General features: G+C 39.7%; 1 protein-coding gene across 1 annotated transcript in view; it reads right to left on the bottom strand.

Annotated features, from left to right (window-relative positions):
• st3gal5 (ST3 beta-galactoside alpha-2,3-sialyltransferase 5) overlaps positions 1-22,328 on the bottom strand; it is a 27,275-nt gene continuing 4,947 nt past the window's right edge. The window contains exons 3-8 of the mRNA XM_037780900.1: positions 19,098-19,221; positions 16,781-16,990; positions 12,718-12,854; positions 12,408-12,594; positions 8,335-8,493; positions 1-5,517 (exon numbers count right to left, since the gene is read on the bottom strand). Coding sequence (XP_037636828.1) covers positions 5,239-5,517; positions 8,335-8,493; positions 12,408-12,594; positions 12,718-12,854; positions 16,781-16,990; positions 19,098-19,221 — 1,096 coding nt within the window. The 3' untranslated portion in view covers positions 1-5,238. The remainder of the gene's footprint in view (positions 5,518-8,334; positions 8,494-12,407; positions 12,595-12,717; positions 12,855-16,780; positions 16,991-19,097; positions 19,222-22,328) is intronic.

The following is a 22,328-nucleotide window of genomic DNA, read 5'->3' on the forward strand; positions in this document are numbered from 1 at the left end:
TGATAATGTATTCATTTTCACCATTTGTACATTTTAATCATAACAAGGTCCAATAACAGAACAGAAATCTAAAAGCGTTGAAGAAAACAGAACGGCATTGTAAAACTTCAATCTTTCTTCACATAAGAGTCGTGCAGAGAGGTACATTGATCTCCTTCTGTTGGTTGTTTTAAACAAGACTACATTTTGTGAAAGTCACATTTGAACAGAATTGTTCTTAATCTTTACATCAGAAGCGCTGGCTATTAAATATTTAAATGGAAACACAATAATCGACTGTGACCCTCGAAAAGAGGGTCACTGGAAGAACAACATGTTGAAACAACTGAAATGGATGAAATTGAAAGCTTTAGCTAAAAAAAACGAGGCCTAAATACATGAACAACAACCAGCGTGTGTGCAGTGGAAATGTTATTAGCTACATTGCAAACAATGAAAATGATACTAATGATTCATGAATTAAAAAAAAACACAATTCATAAATAACACATCTCATTTGTGCAGTATTTTTTTACAGATCAGACATTTTGGAGGACTGTAGAATAAACAAGATGCAGTTGTAATAAAAAATATACATCAGAACTCTTGTGAATCGGCGTAACAACGCTGTCCACCAACACCACAAACAGAACAAAGTCATTGTTAAGTTATGTTGCTAATTTACAGTGGAATGATGTAGATGTTGCAGTATTTCACATTATTCTGTAGATAACATAGAATTCCATCTTTTTAAAACATAAAAATTGAAACCTGTGAAGAAATATGTTTTTCATATCAGGGATTTTCCTGGCTCAAAATGAAGATGGAGGTGGTACCATCATCCTTACATCAGACCCTCTCAGGGTAGAACATTTTGTACATTTTAAAGTTAAATGCATCAATCTGGTGCACTTTGAAAGCAAAATGAAGAGCCTAAATCTATTAAAAGATCTTGTGCTCTTGCAAACAATTTTGTGCTCTAGCAGTAGTGGACTGTAGGCTACTCAAGTACTGTACTTAAGTACAATTTTGAGGTACTTGTACTTTACTTGAGTATTTCTATTTTACGTATCTTTATAGCCCACTTCTACTCCACTACATCACAGAGGGAAATGTTGTACTTTTTACTTCAATGATTTATTTATTTGACGATATTAGATACTAGCTATGTGCAGATTCAGTTACTTAATACTAATAAACTGCGGTGTATTATTAAGTAGTATATCATTATTACGCATATAAAGTAGTTAAAATGAGCACATTTACCAGCTGCAACACTGAATCGATGAACACATTAAGGCATCAATCATTATATTACAATGATAAACCATGATATATATTATTGTGAAATGGGCCATTCTGCAAAATGAGTAGGTTACTTTTACTTTTGGTACTTTAAGTATATATTTGATGCTAATACTTTTGTACTTCAGTAACATTTTGAATGTAGGGCATTTACTTGTTGCAGAGTATTTCTACACTGTGGTATTACTTTTACTGGAGTAAAAGATCTGAGAACATCTTCCATCACTGTACTCTAGGAAACAATTTAATCCTGAACGTGTTGGTTGTCTCACCCACAAAGCATCACGGTAAACGAGACAGGGCCAGTGTTTCAAGATGGGTGGGTTAACACTGAGGACAGTCCGCCCAGCTTAAGAGCCGTGCCCGGAGCAGGGGACCGTCCCTCCCCGCTGGGAGAGACGACACAGTGAGCCCTCATGGTACGTGTCCACTGCAGCGTTTTTTTTATCGCGAGGGGACACGCAGCTTCCCAGCATTGAACCCTGCATATGCTTCAACTATTTGAAGCCTGCTCTGATAATGCCATTGAAAACATCTTGGACTGATGCAGATCAAGACACTCTTTTTTTTGTAATATTCACATGCCTCTGTAACTTTAAATACAGGTCCATTTGTTCCAGGGTTAACATTAATAAATGATGTGCTTTACTTCTTCAAAATGCATCGTCACATTTAACTCTGAAAGTGGACAAAATGTGTTTTTTGTGATCATTCTTTTTTATTGAGAAGGTATAGAGAAAAATGTTACATATCATTTATTTTATCCCTTTTATACATCCTCCTCCCCCATACACAGGTACATATACAAAACCATCATTCAAGGTCTAATGCAAAACCCTCTGTCCCCCCTCCCTTCCCAAGGGATATTAACTATATAAAAATACCCATCTAACCGAGTCGAGCGCTTTTTCCGCGTCTAATCCCACTATCAATGACTTAGTTTTATCCTTAGTTATTTGTTCTAGTATATGTAAAGTCCTTCTTATGTTGTCCAGAGTCTGTCATTGTTGGATGAATCCAGTCTGGTCTAAATGGATAAGGTCAGGTAAGAGGTTTTCAAGTCTATGGGCTAGGATGGATGTAAAAAGTTTGTAGTCCGAGTTGAGAACACTGTCAGGTCGGTAGTTGCTGCATTCTTGTTTGTCTTTATCCTCCTTGGGAATGACTGAGATAATTGCCTCCCTCCAAGAGGGTGGGATTTTTCCTTTTTGTAAAATCCAGTTAAACGTTTTAAGTAATAACGGGGATAATTGTGGCTTCAAAGACTTGTACCACTCGGTGGTAAAACCGTCAGAGTCTGGTGACTTTCCGTCCTTTAGCCTAGAGATGGCCACATCCAATTCTTTGGCGGAAATTGATCGTATTAAATTTTCATTTTCTGAGCTTGTAAGATTGGGTAGGTCTAACGAACTTAGAAAAGTGTCAATATGAGTCTCATTAGAAGCCTGGGGTTGAGAGTCATCAAGATAATTTCTAATGACGAGTTAGCCCACTGTTGTTTAGTCAAGGAGTGTGGTGGTTGCCATCTTAAGGCCAGCATTTTCTTGGCTGCAGTAAGACCAGCCCATAAAATATGTTTCTGTTGCAAAGACAGGTTTAGAGAGGAGTCATCAATTAATAGAAATAAAGTAGGTGAGAGTGGAATCCTAACTTCAAGAATGTCACTTAAGGTGAGAGATATTTGCTTCCAGAATTGAGACACATCGTGGCACCTCCAGTACATATGCAAGAATGAACCCAGAGCACCAGATGGACACAGATCACAATTGGGAGATGTAATGATCTTCATAGAGTGACGCTTTCTAGGGGTGAGGTACATCCTGTGGGCAAATTTATAGTGTATTAATTGATGATCTGGATTTTGAGATGTACCACACAAATTTTTCCACACCTTGTCTCAGGAAACCTCTTCGTCATTTATATCGGTTAAGTCCCTACGCCATGCAGCTTCTACTGATAAAGGTTTGCAGAGGGTGTGTAGGGAGCGTTAATCCCCATGGTACACCACATGCCCGCATGGCTGATCTCAACTGCAAATAGAAAAAAAACGATGAACCCGGGAGATCATATTCGGCGCGTAAATCGTTAAAGGCTCGTAAGCCACTATCACCATATAGGTCCTTTAATATAGTAACTCCCCTGGTCTTCCATTGTGGGAATGAGAAAGGTATGTTACCGGAAAGAAGGGAGAAATTATTGAAAATTGGCGAGTGATTGTGCCATTTAAGATCTGCATGCGTCTGCTTCATTACAGTACGGTAAGTTACAAGTAGAAATGAAATTATAGGGCCTAAACGTAATTTGGCTTTTTTCAATGGTATGTTGGAATACACTAGGTCTTGTAGTCTATGGGGCAACGATAAATTTTCCTCAATTGGTCTCCAAGAGGCTAAAGAACTAGGATTGAGCCATGTAGAGAGAGGGCGTAACACAAAGGACCAGAAGTACCCCTTAAACCTGGTAGACCCAGCCCTCCCTGTGTCTTGTCTCGCTGGTGAGTTGTGAATTTTAAACGAGGCCTCTTTCCTTTCCATATGAATTTGGAGATTAACGTGTGAAGTTTTTCCCAAAACCCAATAGGAGGAGCAAGAGTTATCATAGAAGAATAAAAATTAACACGAGGGAGTACATCCATTTTAACTATTGCTATTCGGGCTTGGAGTGAATTTGGGAGATTTACCCAGCGTTCAAAATCCTTCTCTAAGCAATTGTATATATTTTGAAAGTTTCGTAGTGCAATGGAAGACGTAGAATGGAAAATATCAACACCAAGATATCTGAAGCTCTTAACTATTGGTATATGGGAGGGCATGGGAGTTTGAGAAATAACAGAATTTAAATGCATCAATGCTGTCCAATTAATTTTATATCCCGATAGCAAGCTGAACGAATCGAAAGTGGAAAGCAAATGTGGTAAAGAAGAACCTGTGTTACCTAAGTAAAGAATGATATCATCAGCATACAATGATATCCGGTGATCAGTGTTACAAAAAGTGATAGGATGTACTAATGGATGTTGTCTGATTTTATGCGCCAATGGTTCAAGGGACAGAGCGAATAGAAAATGTGTTTAAAGCCAGTGGAAGAATAGGTTCGGTTCAGTTTAGTCTGCTTGCTAGAGATGTTTTGATTGAACCGTTTTAACTCACAGTACTTGGAGAACTATCATGATCAGGCTTGGGGAGTAATGGATAAGATACAAAAAAAAACTAAAAGGAACTGTATCAACGAGGGAGCCGTCAGGTAGAGTATTAAATACTTGACAAATCTCCCTTTAAGGTACATTTTGAACAGATAAAAAAATGTGTGATTAATTTGCAATTAACTATAGACAGTCATGCGATTAAACGTGATTAAATATTTTAATCGATTGACAGCCCTAGTAATTAGTAATTGTATCGCATTACACTTTTAAAGTAAACCCCCTCCCCCGATCATGATACCAATAAGACGATATCGTGTTACCAACTGAAGCAGTCCTAAATTCAAACGTGGGCGAGCTGTCTATGCATTAATACTATCAACACAAGGCTTTAAAATACCTGCAATACATTGAATATCTGGAGAAATATATTAAAATCCGTAATCTGTAAAATCTCAAATTTCCCATAATGTATGCCCACGTTTTGTTGGGTGTATCAGCAAATAAACTTATTTCATTCACAGAAGAACTTTAACATTGAAATACTGAGACATGTAAAGCCCAGCAGGCACCAAAATGACCAGAGTTTATTTCTGTTTTTATGTCCCTTGTTCTTCAAGAAGCACTTTGTGAAAAATATTGCATATATTACACTAGATTTATTGCTATCTTTGTGCCAAGTTTTTTTTTCCTCTCACCTGTTTTTTTTCCCTCACTTCCCGCACGTCTGTAAGTCCTTTGGTCTCGCCGTTGTTTTCCTGTGTATCTGTACAGTACGTGCTTTGCTCTTTACAACAGAAGAGGGAAGTGCTTCACAGTGAAGAGTCTTGTGGTCTGCTGGGGCAGAAGGAGCAGTGAATCCCCCCCGTCAGGTCAGTGATGGCTCCCTCTTTGACTAGGCTCTTCAGGAGTTCAGTCTCTCTGTCCACATTGTGTGAAGTCTCCTTCAGCATGGCGGTCATGGGCAGGTGGTCGTAGTAGTGCAGGGGCGCCCCCTGCTGGGACAAGTTGTAGCCAAAGCCTGCCAGGCTGACCTTGTCACACAGCAGGCTGGCTAGATTCAGTGCAGTGACGCCCATGGTAGGCACATTCTGCAGACAAAAACACAAAGACCCCCCGCACTATTATCAAGGAGGGAAATATTATTGGCATCACTTTTTTATTAACCAGAAAACCACCAGTAGTAGTCTTATTTTCTGAAATCGTATTTGTTGTTTATTGTGTTTTATTACATCCCTGTATTTTCTAATTATAATGCTTTTGTACTTATAATTATAAACTTCCTAAATATTAAATTACACAATTTTGGTTTTATATTTTTCTATACATAAATAGATCATTAGTCCAGATCCTTCACAATAAGAATTTAGCATACACTATACTGAGTGATTGTTACTGAGTTTTGGAAATAAAAACTGTTAATGTGTACAGGAATCTGCAAATGTGTGTTCAGAATCTGCGTGTGCATAATCAGATTTGTAAATGTGTGAAAAGAATTCTCCAAATGTGAATTCAGATTTGCAAGTGTATTGAATAGGGCTGTCAATCAATTAAAATATTGAATCGTGATTAATCGCAAATGAATGCCCATTTTTTATCTGTTCAAATTGTACCTTAAAGGGAGATTTGTCAAGTATTTAATACTCTTATCAACGTGGGAGTGGGCAAATATGCTGCTTCATGCAAATGTATGTGTATATTTATTATTGAAATCAATTAACAACACAAAACAATAACAGATATTGTCCAGAAACCCTCACAGGTACTGCATTTAACATAAAATATATGCTCAAATCATAACATGGCAAACTGCAGCCCAACAGACAACAGCAGCTGTCAGTGTGTCAGTGTGCTGACTTGACTATGACTTGCCCCAAACTGCATGTGATTATCATAAAGTGGGCATGTCTGTAAAGGGGAGACTCGTGGGTACCCATAGAACCCATTTACATTCACACATCTGGAGGTCAGAGGTCAAGGCACCCCTTTGAAAATGATCATGCCAATTTTTCTTCGCCAAAATGTAGTGTAAGTTTGGAGCGTCATTTAACATCCTTTGTGACAAGCTAGTATGAGGTAGTAAGTAGGTACCAGTGGATTCCTTAGGTTTTCTAGTTTCATATGATACCAGTATCTTCACTCTAAAATTGCAAGTTGCGTTAATGCGTTAAAATAAATTAGTGGTGTTGAAACGAATTTGCGTTAATGCGTTATTGTCGCGTTAACTTTGACAGTCCTAATACTGATATTTGTAAATGTGTAGACAAATCTGTAAATGTGTGCATAAATCTGTAAATGTGTAGAAGATCGCGAGCCGGCAGCAGAGCTCCGAGGCGCTGCGCATCCAGTGTGAACCTGACGTTATGGCTCAGGCTCTACGGTGCAGCTACGCCTCCCGCCTGTCTTGGTCTCGGCAGCAGCAGCGGCAGCAGTGTAGTAGCCTAGTAATCTGCCTGCTGTGCACTGAACTTGCATTTATTTTCACGGTGCCCAGTGATTTTAAGCGTGTCATTGCTGGGCTTCCTAGACATATAGTTATAGCCTACACACTGTGGCTTCATCACCGCTGCTAGACGCTCAAGAGAGGACTGGTATAAAAAGACTCTCAATTGAGAGTCTTTTTATATCAGTCCTCTCTTGAGCGTCTAGCAGCGGTGATGAAGCCACAGTGCTGCTAGACGCTCAAGAGACGACTGGTATAAAAAGACTCTCAATTGAGAGGCCTGCTGAGTTGTAACTAGTGATGTTACGTGCTGTGCCTAGGCTTCGGAGCGTGTGTCGAGTAATCCAGGAAGTTTCCTGCGATGCGCGTATCGAGGCTTGTATCGTTTTAGACCAATGACGTCATTGATGACATCCGAAGCCTCGCTGCCCGGCTATACCATACCACTGACTGGTTCATGAAGTGGTTCAGATCTTCACTGGTTCAACTAATGCCACTTTCCAGAAGTGACACAGAACACTAATATTACCCCTCCTGCCATTATTATATTATATTACACTACACTACAATACAATTATTGACCAAAGGATTGGTTTACACACATACGATGCATTACTCACAAAACAATGACAGTTTATTACACATGTATCTTATATAATAATATATATATAATATACTTACTAAATAGACATTTTATTATATATGATATATATATAAATTGATTACATGGTAATAGATTTTTTTTCATTGTTTATAGTCATTCCCAACAGCCTTTACTGGCCCAAGATACATTATATCACAGATCTGTGTCCCCAGTAGACCACAACCAGCACTGCTCCCAGTAGAGCACTTACACTTACACACCAAAAACTGACAAACTGACAATAAGACAATAACCTGATATTTTCAGGTGGATTTTCATTTAATTCTCACTGTGCAATATCATTTTCCACTTGTGCAATTTTGTTAATAGTCTGTTTATTGTCAATACTGTATATACTGCTCCTATTTTTATACTTCCTATCTTTATACTTGGTTCATATTTTGTTACACTTTGTTTAGCTCTTTTTTTTTACTGTGTTAGCTGACGCATCTTGTTTTTTGCTGCTGTGCACTGCAAATGTCCCCACTGCTGGACTAATAAAGGAACATCTTATCTTATTTCATCACATGGTTAAGATCATATCTGCCTGTTTTACACTCTTTGACCACCAGGTGGTTTAGTGAGCACATGAAGCCTCGAGCAATGAACACCTTTCCGAACCAATTTGCTGGAAAGCTTCAAAGCTTCATGAGGCTTCATCTCGCCATCACTAGTTGTCACTGATGATTTATATTTCCAGCTCTTGGATATACTGTAATAATAATAATAATAATATTTATGTATGATACATGTATCTAGCATTGTATCTAGAGTCACTTTACCATGGCTATTAGAACAAACACACAGACAGAAGTTTATTACCTGGTCGCTTCCCCACCAGCGTGGTCTGGGTGGAGGGTATTTCAGTAGGTCCAAAGCAGACTCTCTGATGATATGCGGGTTTAGAAGTCTGAACCTCTGGGGCTCCAGAGGGATTTGATCTGGAACCTTCTGCCAGAAGAAGAGCCAGTCCCACAGTGGCTGCAACACAAAGCACAGCTGTGTCCTAACGCTGATCTTTCACACTGCAAGCTTTTATTTTTTCAATACAAATTATTATTTCTCAAGACTACAGATCAGCTTTTGAATCTTAATCACACAAAGGCTATATTCTGTGACGGCATTAAGAAGAACTACAAGAGGAGGAACAGGCCAACAGGAAAGAGGAGTGTTTACAGACTCAGAAGCCTCGTGAAGCTACTCAGCACTCAGAGACGGAGTAATGTCACATGGTCATCCAAAGTTTCACGTGTGAGTTTTGTTTACCAAACTATTTACTTAACATAACTAAGTTACTGTCTGAACTCTGTGTGCTTTGTTGATATGCAAACAGCAAACAAAGGAAGTGAAATATGTCCACATTTGGCAGTTAACACTTCTTTATGTATATTATGCTAAGAAACTGTTTATATTTTGAGCTACATTTATATGATTTAAGAGGTTTTCTTTTTCTATTATTTGCTCTACTTTTACATTTTGAATGTTTGCTCTTTCCAGTTAATCTTTAAAGAAGTATTTCACTGCCGGAAAGATGGTCTTTTCATAAAACTAAGCTGTCTAGGCAGTAGCAAGGCACAAATACCTTTGAAACTGGCGCTATATAACCAGAGAAAACAGAGGATAAAGTGCTGTGGTATTCCCCTTTGCTCAAAATGTAGAAAACCTACAACTCCCAGAATGCACTGGGCTCATCGCAGCCACTGAGTAACCAAGTAACTTTTATTTTTTTTGTCATTCGTTTTGTCATTCAGTAGATCCTTTAAATTCAACAAATCTTTACATTTTTCCAAATTCAGATTTTAAGATTTAAATGTATTGTTTAACAACATGTATGACAACATCACAACAACACAATGATGTTATGTTTTCACCGCCGTTGATTTGTCTGTTTGTTGGTTTATCCGTTTATAGGATTACTCCAAAAGTCTGCCGTGGATTTGAATGAAATTTTTTGGAGGGGTGGGATGTGGCACAATGAACAATCCAGTAGATTTTGGTGGCGATCTGGATCATGATCTGGCTTCGGGAATTTAATGTAATAACTCAGCTCAACCTATGCATTAACACCACAGGCTTTAAGACATGCGCAGTGTAACTGATGACGTGGTCATGACGTGTCACCCTGCCTCTTACCTTCTGCCTGCAGAGAGAGAGACAGAGAGAGAGCAGCAGGTGGAGGTAGGGGGGGGACATTTGTAGATTCTGTGTTTTTTCACATTAAACTCTGTGAAATTACAGTTGAGTTGGACCAAAGCACACTTGGTGATTGTTGGAAAGAGTAACGACGACGGTTTAGGTGAGTTTTATTTGAGTGTTTTACGATGCTCCGCTACGTACAGCTGATCTCAATATAAACACAAATACACGTGGATGATGGCACAAGCTGCACGGAGAGGGGGTTGGGGGGGGACAATCGTACTCGGTCAGCTTGGCGGAGGTCTGCGCTCACCGAGTGCCATTCTAGTTATTTTATGAGATTGATAAACTAATTTGATTTCTTAACTCGTTATTTTTCATCAGTAATTCAATCCACCTTACAGAGAATTTTAATTGTTCTTCTTCTTAGAGATGTTCTGACTCCGTTTTCTACCAATGAAATGAACATATCAACCTTCCTCGATGAATTAAAGAAAACTTGAAATTCCTCCAACTGTTGTTGTTTTGCCTGATTCATTTATCCAGGATTAATGACTCATTGACAAACTCAGAAGTTTTGCGTGATATCTGATGAAGGAAAACCTCTTGATTTCTGGCCTATTAACAAATATTACATTACATCCCTGACCCTTTTAGTGCAACAAACTGTTGTAAAATACTGCTACATGCAAGGGTTACGCCAACTTAGTGTAGTTTTCTGATGGTCAATATTGACATCTCTTGATGATTTTGTATTGCCATTCACTATGTTTAAATGTGACCATTTTCTACTACTTTTTATGCTTCACAGTATTTACAGCAGCCTTGAAACAACTGCCAGCTCTTTTAGGATTATGTTTATGGATTTTTCCAGTGCTTTTAATACTATTCAACCACACATTTTAGCTAACAAGTTGATGGATTTTAAACTGCACAACACAACCATCGCTTGGGTTTTAAATGATCTTTTATCTAGACCTCAGTATGCTAGGCATGATAAAAAAAACGGTCTGACAGCATTTGAACTATACAGGAGCCCCACAGAGCAGGTTATGTTCCAGATAAGAACATAACTCGTATAAAAGAACCACCTACTGACCAATCAGAGCTCTGTGCGGTGATCGTATGATAATATTACACACAAATGAAGAAGTTACAGTCATAATCCAGGCTTAAATCAACACAGTTTAAACTGATGAATACAGGAATGACAGTTGGCTGTATGCTGTGGGTGTTAACCACTTTGAATTATATTTGTATATTTCTATTTTTTTACTTCCTTTTGAGCCCGTTTCACACCGTCGGAGAGGGGGGACGCAGCTGAAAGAAGGTTTAATTAATGATAGACGCCACCGATTGCACAGGGTACAAAAATGAGTAATCCTTTCATCTATTACACTCTTAAACGCTATTTATATTTAGACGAGTAAATCTGACTTTTGAGTGTTCCGATAAATTAATAAGTCTGTTAATTTACGCATTCACACACCAGGAGTTTTTTATTTTTCCAGCTGTTCTTCCTGCATTTGGCAGCTTCAACTGTGTTACTTTAAGCCTGGATTATGTGTTTAACTTCTTCGTATTTTTCTAATATAGTTTACTCTTCCTTTGACAGTCTGACAGTAGTCTTGTCCATGTTTGTAATCGGTCATAAACTGCAAACACCGCCCCGTTCATGTGAACGCGCTCATAACCAGACTGAGAAACGCTGGGTTGATTTACTGAGTTGATAACCAGCTTCGTAGTACAGTTTAGCGGGATCTCGTTTGTTTGGGTTAGTGAAGCCAGATAACGAGAAGATACCCTGGGTATGTTGAACTCGCTTCGTAGTACAGGCCTCTGGACTACAAAAGAGAGGTTGTGGATGATAAAAACAGGATCAATACGTTGATCAGAAAGGCTGGCTCAGTGATTGGTCTTGCATCAGACTCACTGGAGGAGATGAGAGTAGAATAGAGGACAAGGGCCAAACTAAAAACAGTTCTGTATTTTGAAGGCCATCCGTTATATGGTGTTTTTAACGGAAGTTTATTCAGTGTCGGGGGGTGGGTGGGTAGTTCTTTCTTAAAGTGGAAAAAGGAAGTATTTTTAGAACGAGGGAAGAACATTTTCCTTGTTTGATAACATTGAAAGTGAAGTGAGGCTCTGCTGTCGGCCTCCTGACTCATTTAAAAAAAAAAAAAAAAAAAAAACAGAGAAAAAAGAGAGAGATTGCGAGGGCGAGTAGTAACGTTAGAAGAGGGAGACACTGTGACGGTGCCGTGAATGAGAGAAAGAAAAGTTATTTTCTGATTGTTTCACAGCGTTTATAAATAACCCTCAAACACTAAACAGATGATTTACTGTGGAGACAGACGCTCTTACTTTCACTGTCCTCCTCTGCCTTTCATTCATCACATCAGTAAATATCGTCGCAGTGAGACAAAGCATGTGTTTTATTTGAAACAGGCGGCCACACTGAACTGCAGGCTGCAGAGTGTGTTTACGGCTGTGACCACCAGCAGCCCTCGTCTCATGTCATGTTGCTTTTTCATACGTCAGTGGACTAATTTGCCTAATCTTCACAGGTCTTTATACGCAGACAACAGTGGGCTTTTCCTTGAAAAGTAGTTCCAGGGACTAAAAGTCCCGGAAACCTTCGGTGGAAACCCGGCTCATGTGTGGCAAGATAAATGTTCCCTAAAAATTGGTGGAAACCCAGTTTTAAACAAGTTTCATCGGATCAATACAACACAGACGCACACAGCAGCACTACTCACCACAGTGAGCTTGTTGATCATAGCAGAGATCCAGCTGATGTCTACACCTTTATACACCACAGCTACATACAGAATGTGTGGGTCTGTGTCGGTCCAGCGGAGCGGCGTGCCCTCTGGGTAACTCATCCTGATGCTGGTTCGATTTCCGACGTCGACAATGAACTCTCCCAGAGGACCGCTGTTCAACCTGAAGGAGGGAGACAGAGAGAGACGCTGAGTCATTGTTGGTTATTATACACAGTGGGAAGTGTCTGTGATGATAATGATAAAACTCAAAATTGGGATTGATGCAGTCATTTGTGTTTCTAACCTGATAACGGTGTCGAAGCGGTCGATGAGCGGGCCCAGCTCCAGGCCTCTGAGAATGCCTCCATTTCCCATGACCACACAGCGCCGACATTTATCCGATGTCTTTTCCGACTGGCGCACGGAGTCCGAGTCTGGCAGCTTTAAAGGAAAATTCACAGAGACAATCATTAGGTTTATGCTCCGAAAAGTACTGTACTTACAGGAACATAGAGATGCACATTTGTTGTTGAAAGTAGGTTTGAATTTGATTGCAAAAAAGTTTTTATTCTTGGCTGAGGTGGAATAGTTGGTGCATCGATAAAAGCAAAATGCGACAAAGTGCAATGGAAACAGACTTAGCAAATAAATGATAAAGTATATGAATCATATGACGTAAACGTCCACTGAAGAGACAGATTTTATAATAACAATGACAATCATAATCTTTATGAAAGACATCATTGGATTCTTAGTTTGAAAACTGTCTGAGGTAACCAACAGCTTTATATGGATAATTCAATTGCTGCTCTATGTCGACCCATATTGGTTTGTCCATTCTGTCAGAGAGAAGTGATTCTTACTGGGTTATCATGTAGGCTTCCTGCAGTATCTTTACTTTAGGAGGCCACAATCTTTCCTTTATTGGAGGGGCATGTAAAGCTTCGTTCTGGATACATTCACTTATTATACCAGTAGTTTTTAATAAATGCTAGCAGGGATAATTAAGGACAACATCCACGTGTTGCACTTCTGGCCACATGCCAGACGTTGAGACAAGAGCAGGTGTTTTGCCTTCAGGTTCACATGTTTATCCCTGGCTGTGTTGTCAGTTGAACAACGTTTGCACGAAACCTCCCCTTATTGTTTTCATGTAACCTCAGGTAATATTGTGGAGGATATTATTTCAAAGGCTTGGGGGCCAGGTGTGGTGAGCCATCAAAGAATGAGAAGCCGCCTGAGTGTGACTCCAAAAGGCTTCATGTTGATATGACTGTGGATGTGTATAATGTTTTATTATCATTAGACCACGCTTTAGTGATTGTCTTATTTTTTCCGACGCTACACGCATGGGATTTAAAACGTTGTATAGGATGAAATAACCAGGGCTGTCAAAGTTAACGCGATAATAACGCGTTAACGCAAATTCGTTTTAACGTCACTAATTTCTTTAACGCATTAATGCAATCAATCTTTTGGAGGTTGTAGCGGACTCAGTTTTAAAGCTAGAGTGAAGATACTGGTATCAAATGAAACTAGAAAACCTGAAGAATACATTGGTACCATGTCATACTAGCTTTCGAAGGAAGCTAAATAATGCTCCAAACTTGCACTATATTTTATCAAGGAAAAACTGATATGTGAATGAAAATACCCATTTATAGACTTGCCCACTTAATGATAATCACATGCAGTTTGCATATTTTTTATGCTAAATGCAGTACCTGTGAGGGTTTCTGGATTTTTGTCATTGTTTTGTGCTGATAATTGATTTCCATACATTTGAATAAAGCAGCATATTTGCCCACTCCCATGTTGTTAAGAGAATTAAATACTTGACAAATCTCCCTTTAAAGTACATTTTGAACAGATTCAAAATGTGGACGACTATGGACAATCATGCGATTAATTACGATTAAATATTTTAATCTACTGACAGCCCTGGAAATAATAAATTCATCTTAAATCCAATTCTAGTTAACTCAACAGTGAAAGCTTACTGTCAAAGAGGTGGACATCACTGATTCTCTGCACCTTGTAAGACTAAATGTATGATTGACTGTTGTGAGATATCGGCCGTAGGGGTGTCTGCCTTCTCTCCAATATAATGGAACTAGATGGCACTCTGCTTGTGGTGCTCAAAGCGCCAAAAAAAATACATTAGATAAACTCAACAGCAATGTCTCTTTCCAGAAATCATGACCCGGTAACTGGAGATAATCCACAGACCTTGTTGTGAGCGGTTTCATGTAGGAACTATTTTCTTTCTACCAAACTACAGCCAACAACCGTATCACCGCGCAAAAGGAAGCGTGCATCTACTCATGAACGAGAAGCTTGTGCTTGTGACAATTAATGTAAACATTAATGCAGGCCTCCTCGGCTGAGCAGTAACGTTAGCTAGCTCATGGTGCTAGGTGAGCTAGCAGTAACGTTAGCTAGCTCAGTGGTGCTGGGTGAGCTAGCTGTAACGGTAGCTAGCTCAGAGGTTATATCGAGTATAGATGTAAGCTTCCTTCTGTGCACTGATATGGAATTTGGAGCGGTAAATTTGTATTTGCAGATATCTTGAATTATCAGTAGTACTTGTCGAATTGTATCATTCGTTTTAACAGCACTAATTTCTTTAATGAAGTAACGCAACTTGTGATTTTTAGGTTGTAGCGGGCTCAGTTTAGTTCAGTTTAGTTTAATTTAAAGCTAGAGTGAAGATACTGGCAGCATATGAAACTAGACAACCTAAGGAATCCATTGGTACCAATCATGTCATACTAGCTTGTCACGAAAGAGGCTAAATAACGCTCCAAATTTACGCTAAAGTTTGGCGAGGAAAAACTGTCATGGCCATTTTCAAAGGGTTCCCTTCACCTCTGACCTCAAGATATGTGAATGAAAATGGGTTCTATGGGTACCCACGAGTCTCCCCTTTACAGACATGCCCATTTTATGACAATCACATGCAGTTTGGGGGCAAGTCATAGTCAAGTCAGCACACTGACACACTGACAGCTGTTGACAATTACAAATACTTGGGAATTTCGATGGACAAAAGTCAAAATTTGAAACGCTATATTGACCATCTTGCAAAGAAATTAAGATTCACAGTGAGTTTTCTGTACAGGCTAAAGTCCTGTTTTTCCATGGCATCAAGAAAACGCTTAGTTGCTGGCCTTTTCTTGACTCTGGTGACTGGTGACTGGTGACTGGAGACTGACTATGGTGATACTATTTACAGGTTTGCCTCACCGTCCACCTTGTCCAAACTCAGCCCTGAGGTATGTCACTAATTCTGGCTTCAGGACCCATCATTGTACCTTATACAGCAGGTATATTGATGGTCATCCCTCACTCTGAGGAGGTTACAGCACTGGTACATTTGAGTCTATAAAATAATCTCTGGCAAACTTCCTACTCACTTAAGCCGGAAGTTTGTAATTCCCCAAAACAGTTATAATCTAAGGTCACATAAATGGCTTCAGTTTAAAGTTCCATCAATCAGTACAGAAGCTGGCAAAACAAGCCTGATCCACTATGGTCCTGGAATGGTCTGCAGGCCAAGCTTAAACTTGAGACCCGTATCTCTTTAAATGATTTTAAACATAGAATAAAGGAAGTGGTCACTGCTAGCTGCAGTTGTTTCAATTAAATAAGAAACACATAACCAACATGCTGTACTGTATGATGATGTAATGTATTTTGTTGTACCTATTGTTGCTGTCGTGATTCAACGTTGTCTTGTTATGTATTGGATGCTGCTATTTGCCCCTGTCTTGGCTAGGTCTCACTTATAAAAGAGGTTTTAATCATAAATCATAAATCATAAATAAAGGTTATAGATATGACACACTGACAGCTGTTGTTGCCTGTTGGACTTGAGTTTGCCATGTTATGATTTGAGCATATTTTGATGCTATATGCAGTACCTGTGAGGGTTTCTGGACAATATTTGTCATTGTTTTGTGTTGATAATTGATTTCCAATAATAAATATATACATACATTTGCATAAACCAACATATTTGCCCACTCCCATGTTGATAAGAGTATTAAACACTTGACAAATCTCCCTTTAAGGTTCATTTTGAACGGATTAAAAATGAGCGATTAATTTGCGATTAATCGGTACTAACTATGGACAATCGTTTGACAGTCCTAATAATAAGTCAAACTACATTAGTTCTAGAGCTGAACAGTTGAACCAACAGCTGTGGTGTGCTACTGTACTATATTTGCATGTGATATGTGGCAGAGATTAGGCTCTTCATTAGGAACATACAAGGTGCCATTAACTGAATATAGATAAACTATAAAGGATCAAATGCTAACTAGATTAGACAAAAATAAAGGAAGGAAAGAAGTTGCATGCACCTGCTTCAGCAGGTCCTCCACTTTTCCCTGAAGACTTCTGAACCCAAATGGTGGTGGATACAGGAAGAGGCCATCAGGGAGCGGCACGTCCTTCCACAGGAAGGGCTGGGTTGTTTGACTGGAGGCAGGGAGTCGAGCTAACAAGCTGTGCCTGGTGTTGCTGGGACGACACTGACTCTCCAGAACTCTGGTCACGTGCTCATTCACCTGCTGCAAGTAAAATACAGGTTATGAACACAGAATGTCCCCAGGGACGATCATTACGTTAGCAGAACCTGTTCCACTGCAGAACCTGTTTCACAACAATTATGTTAAGTTCACAGTTTGTGTGTGTCGTCCATGTTAGTAGTACAGTTCAGTCTCTTCTGTAAAATTCCATGGCATCCTACTTAGCTGCATCAGCAGCCAAACAGAGTATAAATACTGGTATTGAGGGTTTTATCGATATTACAAAGAACCGTCAGCAGTGCTCAGTGCAGGTAACATGGCAGCTTGTTTCATAGCGTGTGGAAGAACTGTGACACAGCTCGAAACTATTTTAGTATTTTAGGTTGGTCTTTGTCATTGCTTTTCATATCACCACCAGAAAGCAGTAACAACTTAAAAGCAGTTTAAGGGCGCTTTCACAGCCATAGTCTGTTGGGCTAGTCTGAATCAGAGTGACATTGATACTTTTGGTTCGTTTTCTATTTAGTCTGGTTCGGTTTCACAGTGCACAAATTAATGCGGACCAAATCAAAAAAAAAATTGTTGAGGGGCGTGTCAGAAGGAGCAGGGCCGACGTTTTTTCACTTTGACTCGGCACTGAGCTACTGTGCAGACGAATCCCCTCTCCTCCAGTAAACATCATACTATATATATATATATATATATATATATATATATTCTCAAAGCGGGGTCCGGGGACCCCCAGGGGTACGTGGCATTCTGTCAGGGGGTCCGCAGAATAATTTTCTATAAATTACTAAATTGTGCTGTATCATTAAAATCTGCATATCTATAGACTGGGATCATTTGCGCCAACAAAGAAGCATATTGTGTCCATTACTCCCACCCACGTTAGCTTTGGGCCAATAGAAACTCTGATTTCTATGTATATAGTATGATCTCACTGCAACTGACTGTTTCCAAGCGAACCCTAGTGCAGTTGTTCTGGCCCAACATACCGTAACAGAGTTTGATTAAAACAGACTAAATGCTGGAGCATTGTGTTCTGTCCCACAGGCAGGGCTGAGTATCATTCCTACCAGATACTAAGAATTTGAATTCTTAGTATCTGTCCTTGGTCCTTTCATAGGAAAGGATGTTGAGTCAAAAAAGAACCTCTCAACGTCAATCTGCGGCCGTCTGTAACCACTTCCGAAAGCGATTTTCTGCTAAGTGTTGAGGCAGGTACAACTATTAATGATATTACTGTTGCACTGTGACGACATACAGTTAGAAGAATACACCAATTTATTGCTATTCTTTGTTTATTTGCCACACAGTATATGAACATATAGAAACCACGGTGTTGAAATTAGCAACTGTTGTCCCTTCCGACATGGAGGACAACTACAGGGGCTTTCCGAAACGTTCTCTGAAAAGTGTCTTTATACCTGAGTGTCAATACCAATCAACAAAACCTTTTTCCCAATTTGACGAAATTACTTCTCGTAAATGGATACATAAATAAATGTAATACCATATCAAAGAATAGGTGAACAAAAGTACCTAGAAACCCGACAGCTGCAGACAAATCATCAATCATTCACTTGAATAAATAAAATAAGTTGTAAAATATTTGTGATTTAATTAGTTCCCTCGAAAAAAGAATTTCTACTTTGAGAATATGTGCTCACAGCCTAATGCGCAACCATCTGTAGCTATTACGAGCACCAGAAACTTGAAGCTGAGTTTGGAGATATTTGCGTGCCTCAGTCATGACCTGTCCTTCCCTGATTCGTCAAGCCCCATCACGTGAACCTTTTTAGGAAGAAAACAAAAGACAACAGCATCGACCACCAGTGGTTAATAGTTACAAGCGTTGCTGACCATGTTATCTATGCTAGCAGCTGCTGTGCAGTTAAATTCTGCATTTTATAATGTTACTACTGCCTGCATGTGCAGGAGGCAAGCTATTATTTGAGGGCTTTGCATCAAGTCCTGTGTCCAGCGCTGCTTCCTGTTTACACCGGCACGCGCATGCCCAGTGCACGTCAATGGTCATGTGATATGCGTTTTCAGGCGTGGTAGTATGGATGAAGATTAATTCTGAAACGGCCCTAAGACGCTCGACAGAGATCATGTATTAGTGTGGATGTAGCCTGCCCCTCACCTTTTTATGTGCATGGCTGACGTGCAAATCCAGAGGTTTGCTTGTCCCCGTCTCAATCAGTGGTAGACGAGAGACCATCACCAAACACAGGAAGCCTAAAACCACACACAGTACTAACACACACCTGGACACACATACACACAAACAGACAGAACAAGATGGAGAGAGGGGAAGGGGAATGGTTTCTGTTAAGAGTATGATACATTGTGTTTAAAAGCCATAAAGCCACCAGCCCAAGAGTTGACTCAGCTGCTGGAGGAGATAAGCTGAAAAAACAGAACACATTTGTAAAAATGTGCATGTTACGTGCAGAAAGCCAATGCCATCAATGACAACACTGATGTCAATCTCTCGAGGAAACATCTGTTTCAAGGCAGAGGCTACTAAACTAGCCCACTGCAGCAAAACCACAAACAACTGTGATTTCACAGATGCAGATGGTGTGCAGAGATGTAGAGAGTTACATGGGCAGCCTGCTGTAACAGATTATTGATTCAGTGAATAGTGACATATTCATTTTCCATGTGTGAAACATTTAAAGCTAGGGTTGGTAATCTTGAGAAACACAAGTCGGGATGTAATGAAAATTTCAACAAATATTACAAAAAAATTTATTTGGAGAAGATAACCAACTCTAGCTTTAAGATCTTCGAGTTTGAGGAAGGAAACTAGATAAGTGATTTTTTTTAACATCGACATCAAGAGAGGCCTCCTCAAACCCCAAAATTCCTAAGCTTACTTTTTATGCTTCGAAACTCAAATGTGATAGGTGAGTTTCATACCATCGACAGACAAACTACAAAGCTTTGCTGCTTCAAAAAGACAGCCCGACACTCTCAACTAACTGCTTTTATTTACCAGCCGAACTACATGCCTGGGAGTGGAAAGCATTCCCCACACCCATCTACGAGCTCCTCACATTTTCGTGACTGCATCTTGTACGGTTGTGACGCTATCGTTGTGACAAAATCTGTCCACAGACAGAAATATGAACACCTGACAAAGTACTCAAAACTGCCTCTGTGGCAGGTCCTGCTACAGTAGGTGTCTCCAGGACCACATTTTACCAGGATGACACACACCCAGACTCAAAAGGTGAAAACTACATGCTGTCACAGCTGGTAATTATGAAGGGGCGAAATGCTTTCTGGACACACTAACCCTATTATTATTATTATTATTAACCCGGCCAAATGATGTCTCACAGTCCACTCCTGTCTCATTTATAGTGCTGTGGTGTTACTGTGTCATGATCTGATCTCTGATCAAAACAAATAAATAAAACCTAGTGAGGCGACGGAGGAGCACAGGCCTGTAGTACGAAGCAGGATTTGGGGTTAGCGAGGTAACTTCAGGGTTAACACCTTCAGGGTTTTCAGTCCTACGACGGTGGTTCACTTCTTACCGGGGTAGATCGCCATGGTAACTGATGCTGAACATCTAACCTGCTCCGGAGCAGGTTATGCTCCAGATAACTCGTATAAAAGCACCGACCACTGACCAATCACAGCTCTGTGCGCGGATCGTATAATATTACACAAATAAAAAAGAAGTTAAAGTCATAATCCAGACTAAAAACAACACAGTTTAAACTGATAAATGCAGGAAGGACAGCTGGCTGTATGCTGTGGGTGTTTACCGCTTTGAACTATGTTTTTATAATTGCTCTCAAGTCCGTTTTCACACCGGCGGAGTCGGGGACGCAGCTGAAAGAAAGCTGAAATAGTCAGACAGGCCATAAACTTACAGAAGGGGCGTAATGAAGTCTAATCTATTCATCCATTCTATCCTGAAAGCTTTTTATATTATCACTGCCCCATCTAGAGGTATCTATCTGACATTTGAGGTATTTTGTTAAATTAATGTCTGTTAATTTAAGCATTCACACGTCTGCAAATTTGTTCTTTTACCAGCTGTCCTTCCTGCATTCGGCAGCTTCAACTGTGTTGCTATTAGTCTAGATTATGTGTTTAACTTCTCCGCGTTTGTCTCATATTATAGTTTGCTCTTGGTTTGTAAAATATTCCGCTCTGCTGACAGTAGACTTGTCCATGTTTGTGATTGATCAGATGCTGAAAACACTGCCCCTTTCATGAGTACAGCGTGGTGGTCAGCTGTAAGAGTCCACAGCCTGAAATAATGAAATGACCCATTCAGTCAAAAACCCTCTCACTCAATGATTTATAGAGTGGGGCTGCTGTTTATTCTGCACTATGCTGCTTGCCACATACCCAGGAAACATGCAGATGATGTAGCAGGTGCACATTAACCACAGACCTATGCCGAAATGACTCTGTTGCAGATAATTCTCCGCACGGTGTAAGATGATCACTTACGGAAAGATGAGTGTGCCGAAACACGCTATGAGTGACTAAAATGGTGAAACAAGATGTGAACACAGATATATACGTGCATCATTGAGTCATGTTGAGACACAGGAAATCCTGGTCCTGCAGAATCCTTCTCATAGGTCACCGAAATCAATATTTCAATATTATTTAAAAGTGCAAAACACGCTTCATGACTTTTGCACAACTGAAGACTTCATATACAGCGTGTCACCACCACTCAAAGGCAGTAAATGATTAGTTGTTTCAAACTAAAAGCATGGCTGTCCCACTAACCCCTTCAGCTCTATTCATTCCAGCAGAAAACCGGTGATTTCTAAACGAAAGCAAAAGTTATGACATGTTATTGGCAGTGTTGGAAATGAACTTTTTTGTCCACCTGCCACTATTGCTGGTGGATTCCAAAAAACTACCAGCCACTCAATAGATTACCATTTTTTTTTGGCTGGTGAGTGGAGCAAATCTGGCAGCCACTTGCATATTTTACCAGCATTTGGCTGGTGGATGGTGCTAATTTCCAACCCTGGTTGTTGGTCAGTGTAGTGATGAGTAAAGCTTTCTAGAACACGTAGTGGTATGCTCATTGTTCTTACAGAAACAAAGCTCTTAATCTTAACAGCACCATAAATTATATTTATATAAATATACATAATAATGAAGGCGGTGGGAGATGAGGAGAGACCAGTGTGTACTTTATGTCTGAAAACTCTGGCAGCTGACGGTATGAGTCCCAACAAATTAAGAAGACATTTGGAAACAGTACATCCCAGTCACTTCAATAAAAAAAGGTGGTTTGATAAAGTTTAATCCTCATCCTATCAACCTATTTAACATACTAGGACTACTGACTGAATAAACTGAAAAGTTTACAAGTGTATTGGAC

Source organism: Sebastes umbrosus, chromosome 9, assembly GCF_015220745.1.
Source record: "Sebastes umbrosus isolate fSebUmb1 chromosome 9, fSebUmb1.pri, whole genome shotgun sequence".
Lineage (NCBI taxonomy): Eukaryota > Metazoa > Chordata > Actinopteri > Perciformes > Sebastidae > Sebastes > Sebastes umbrosus.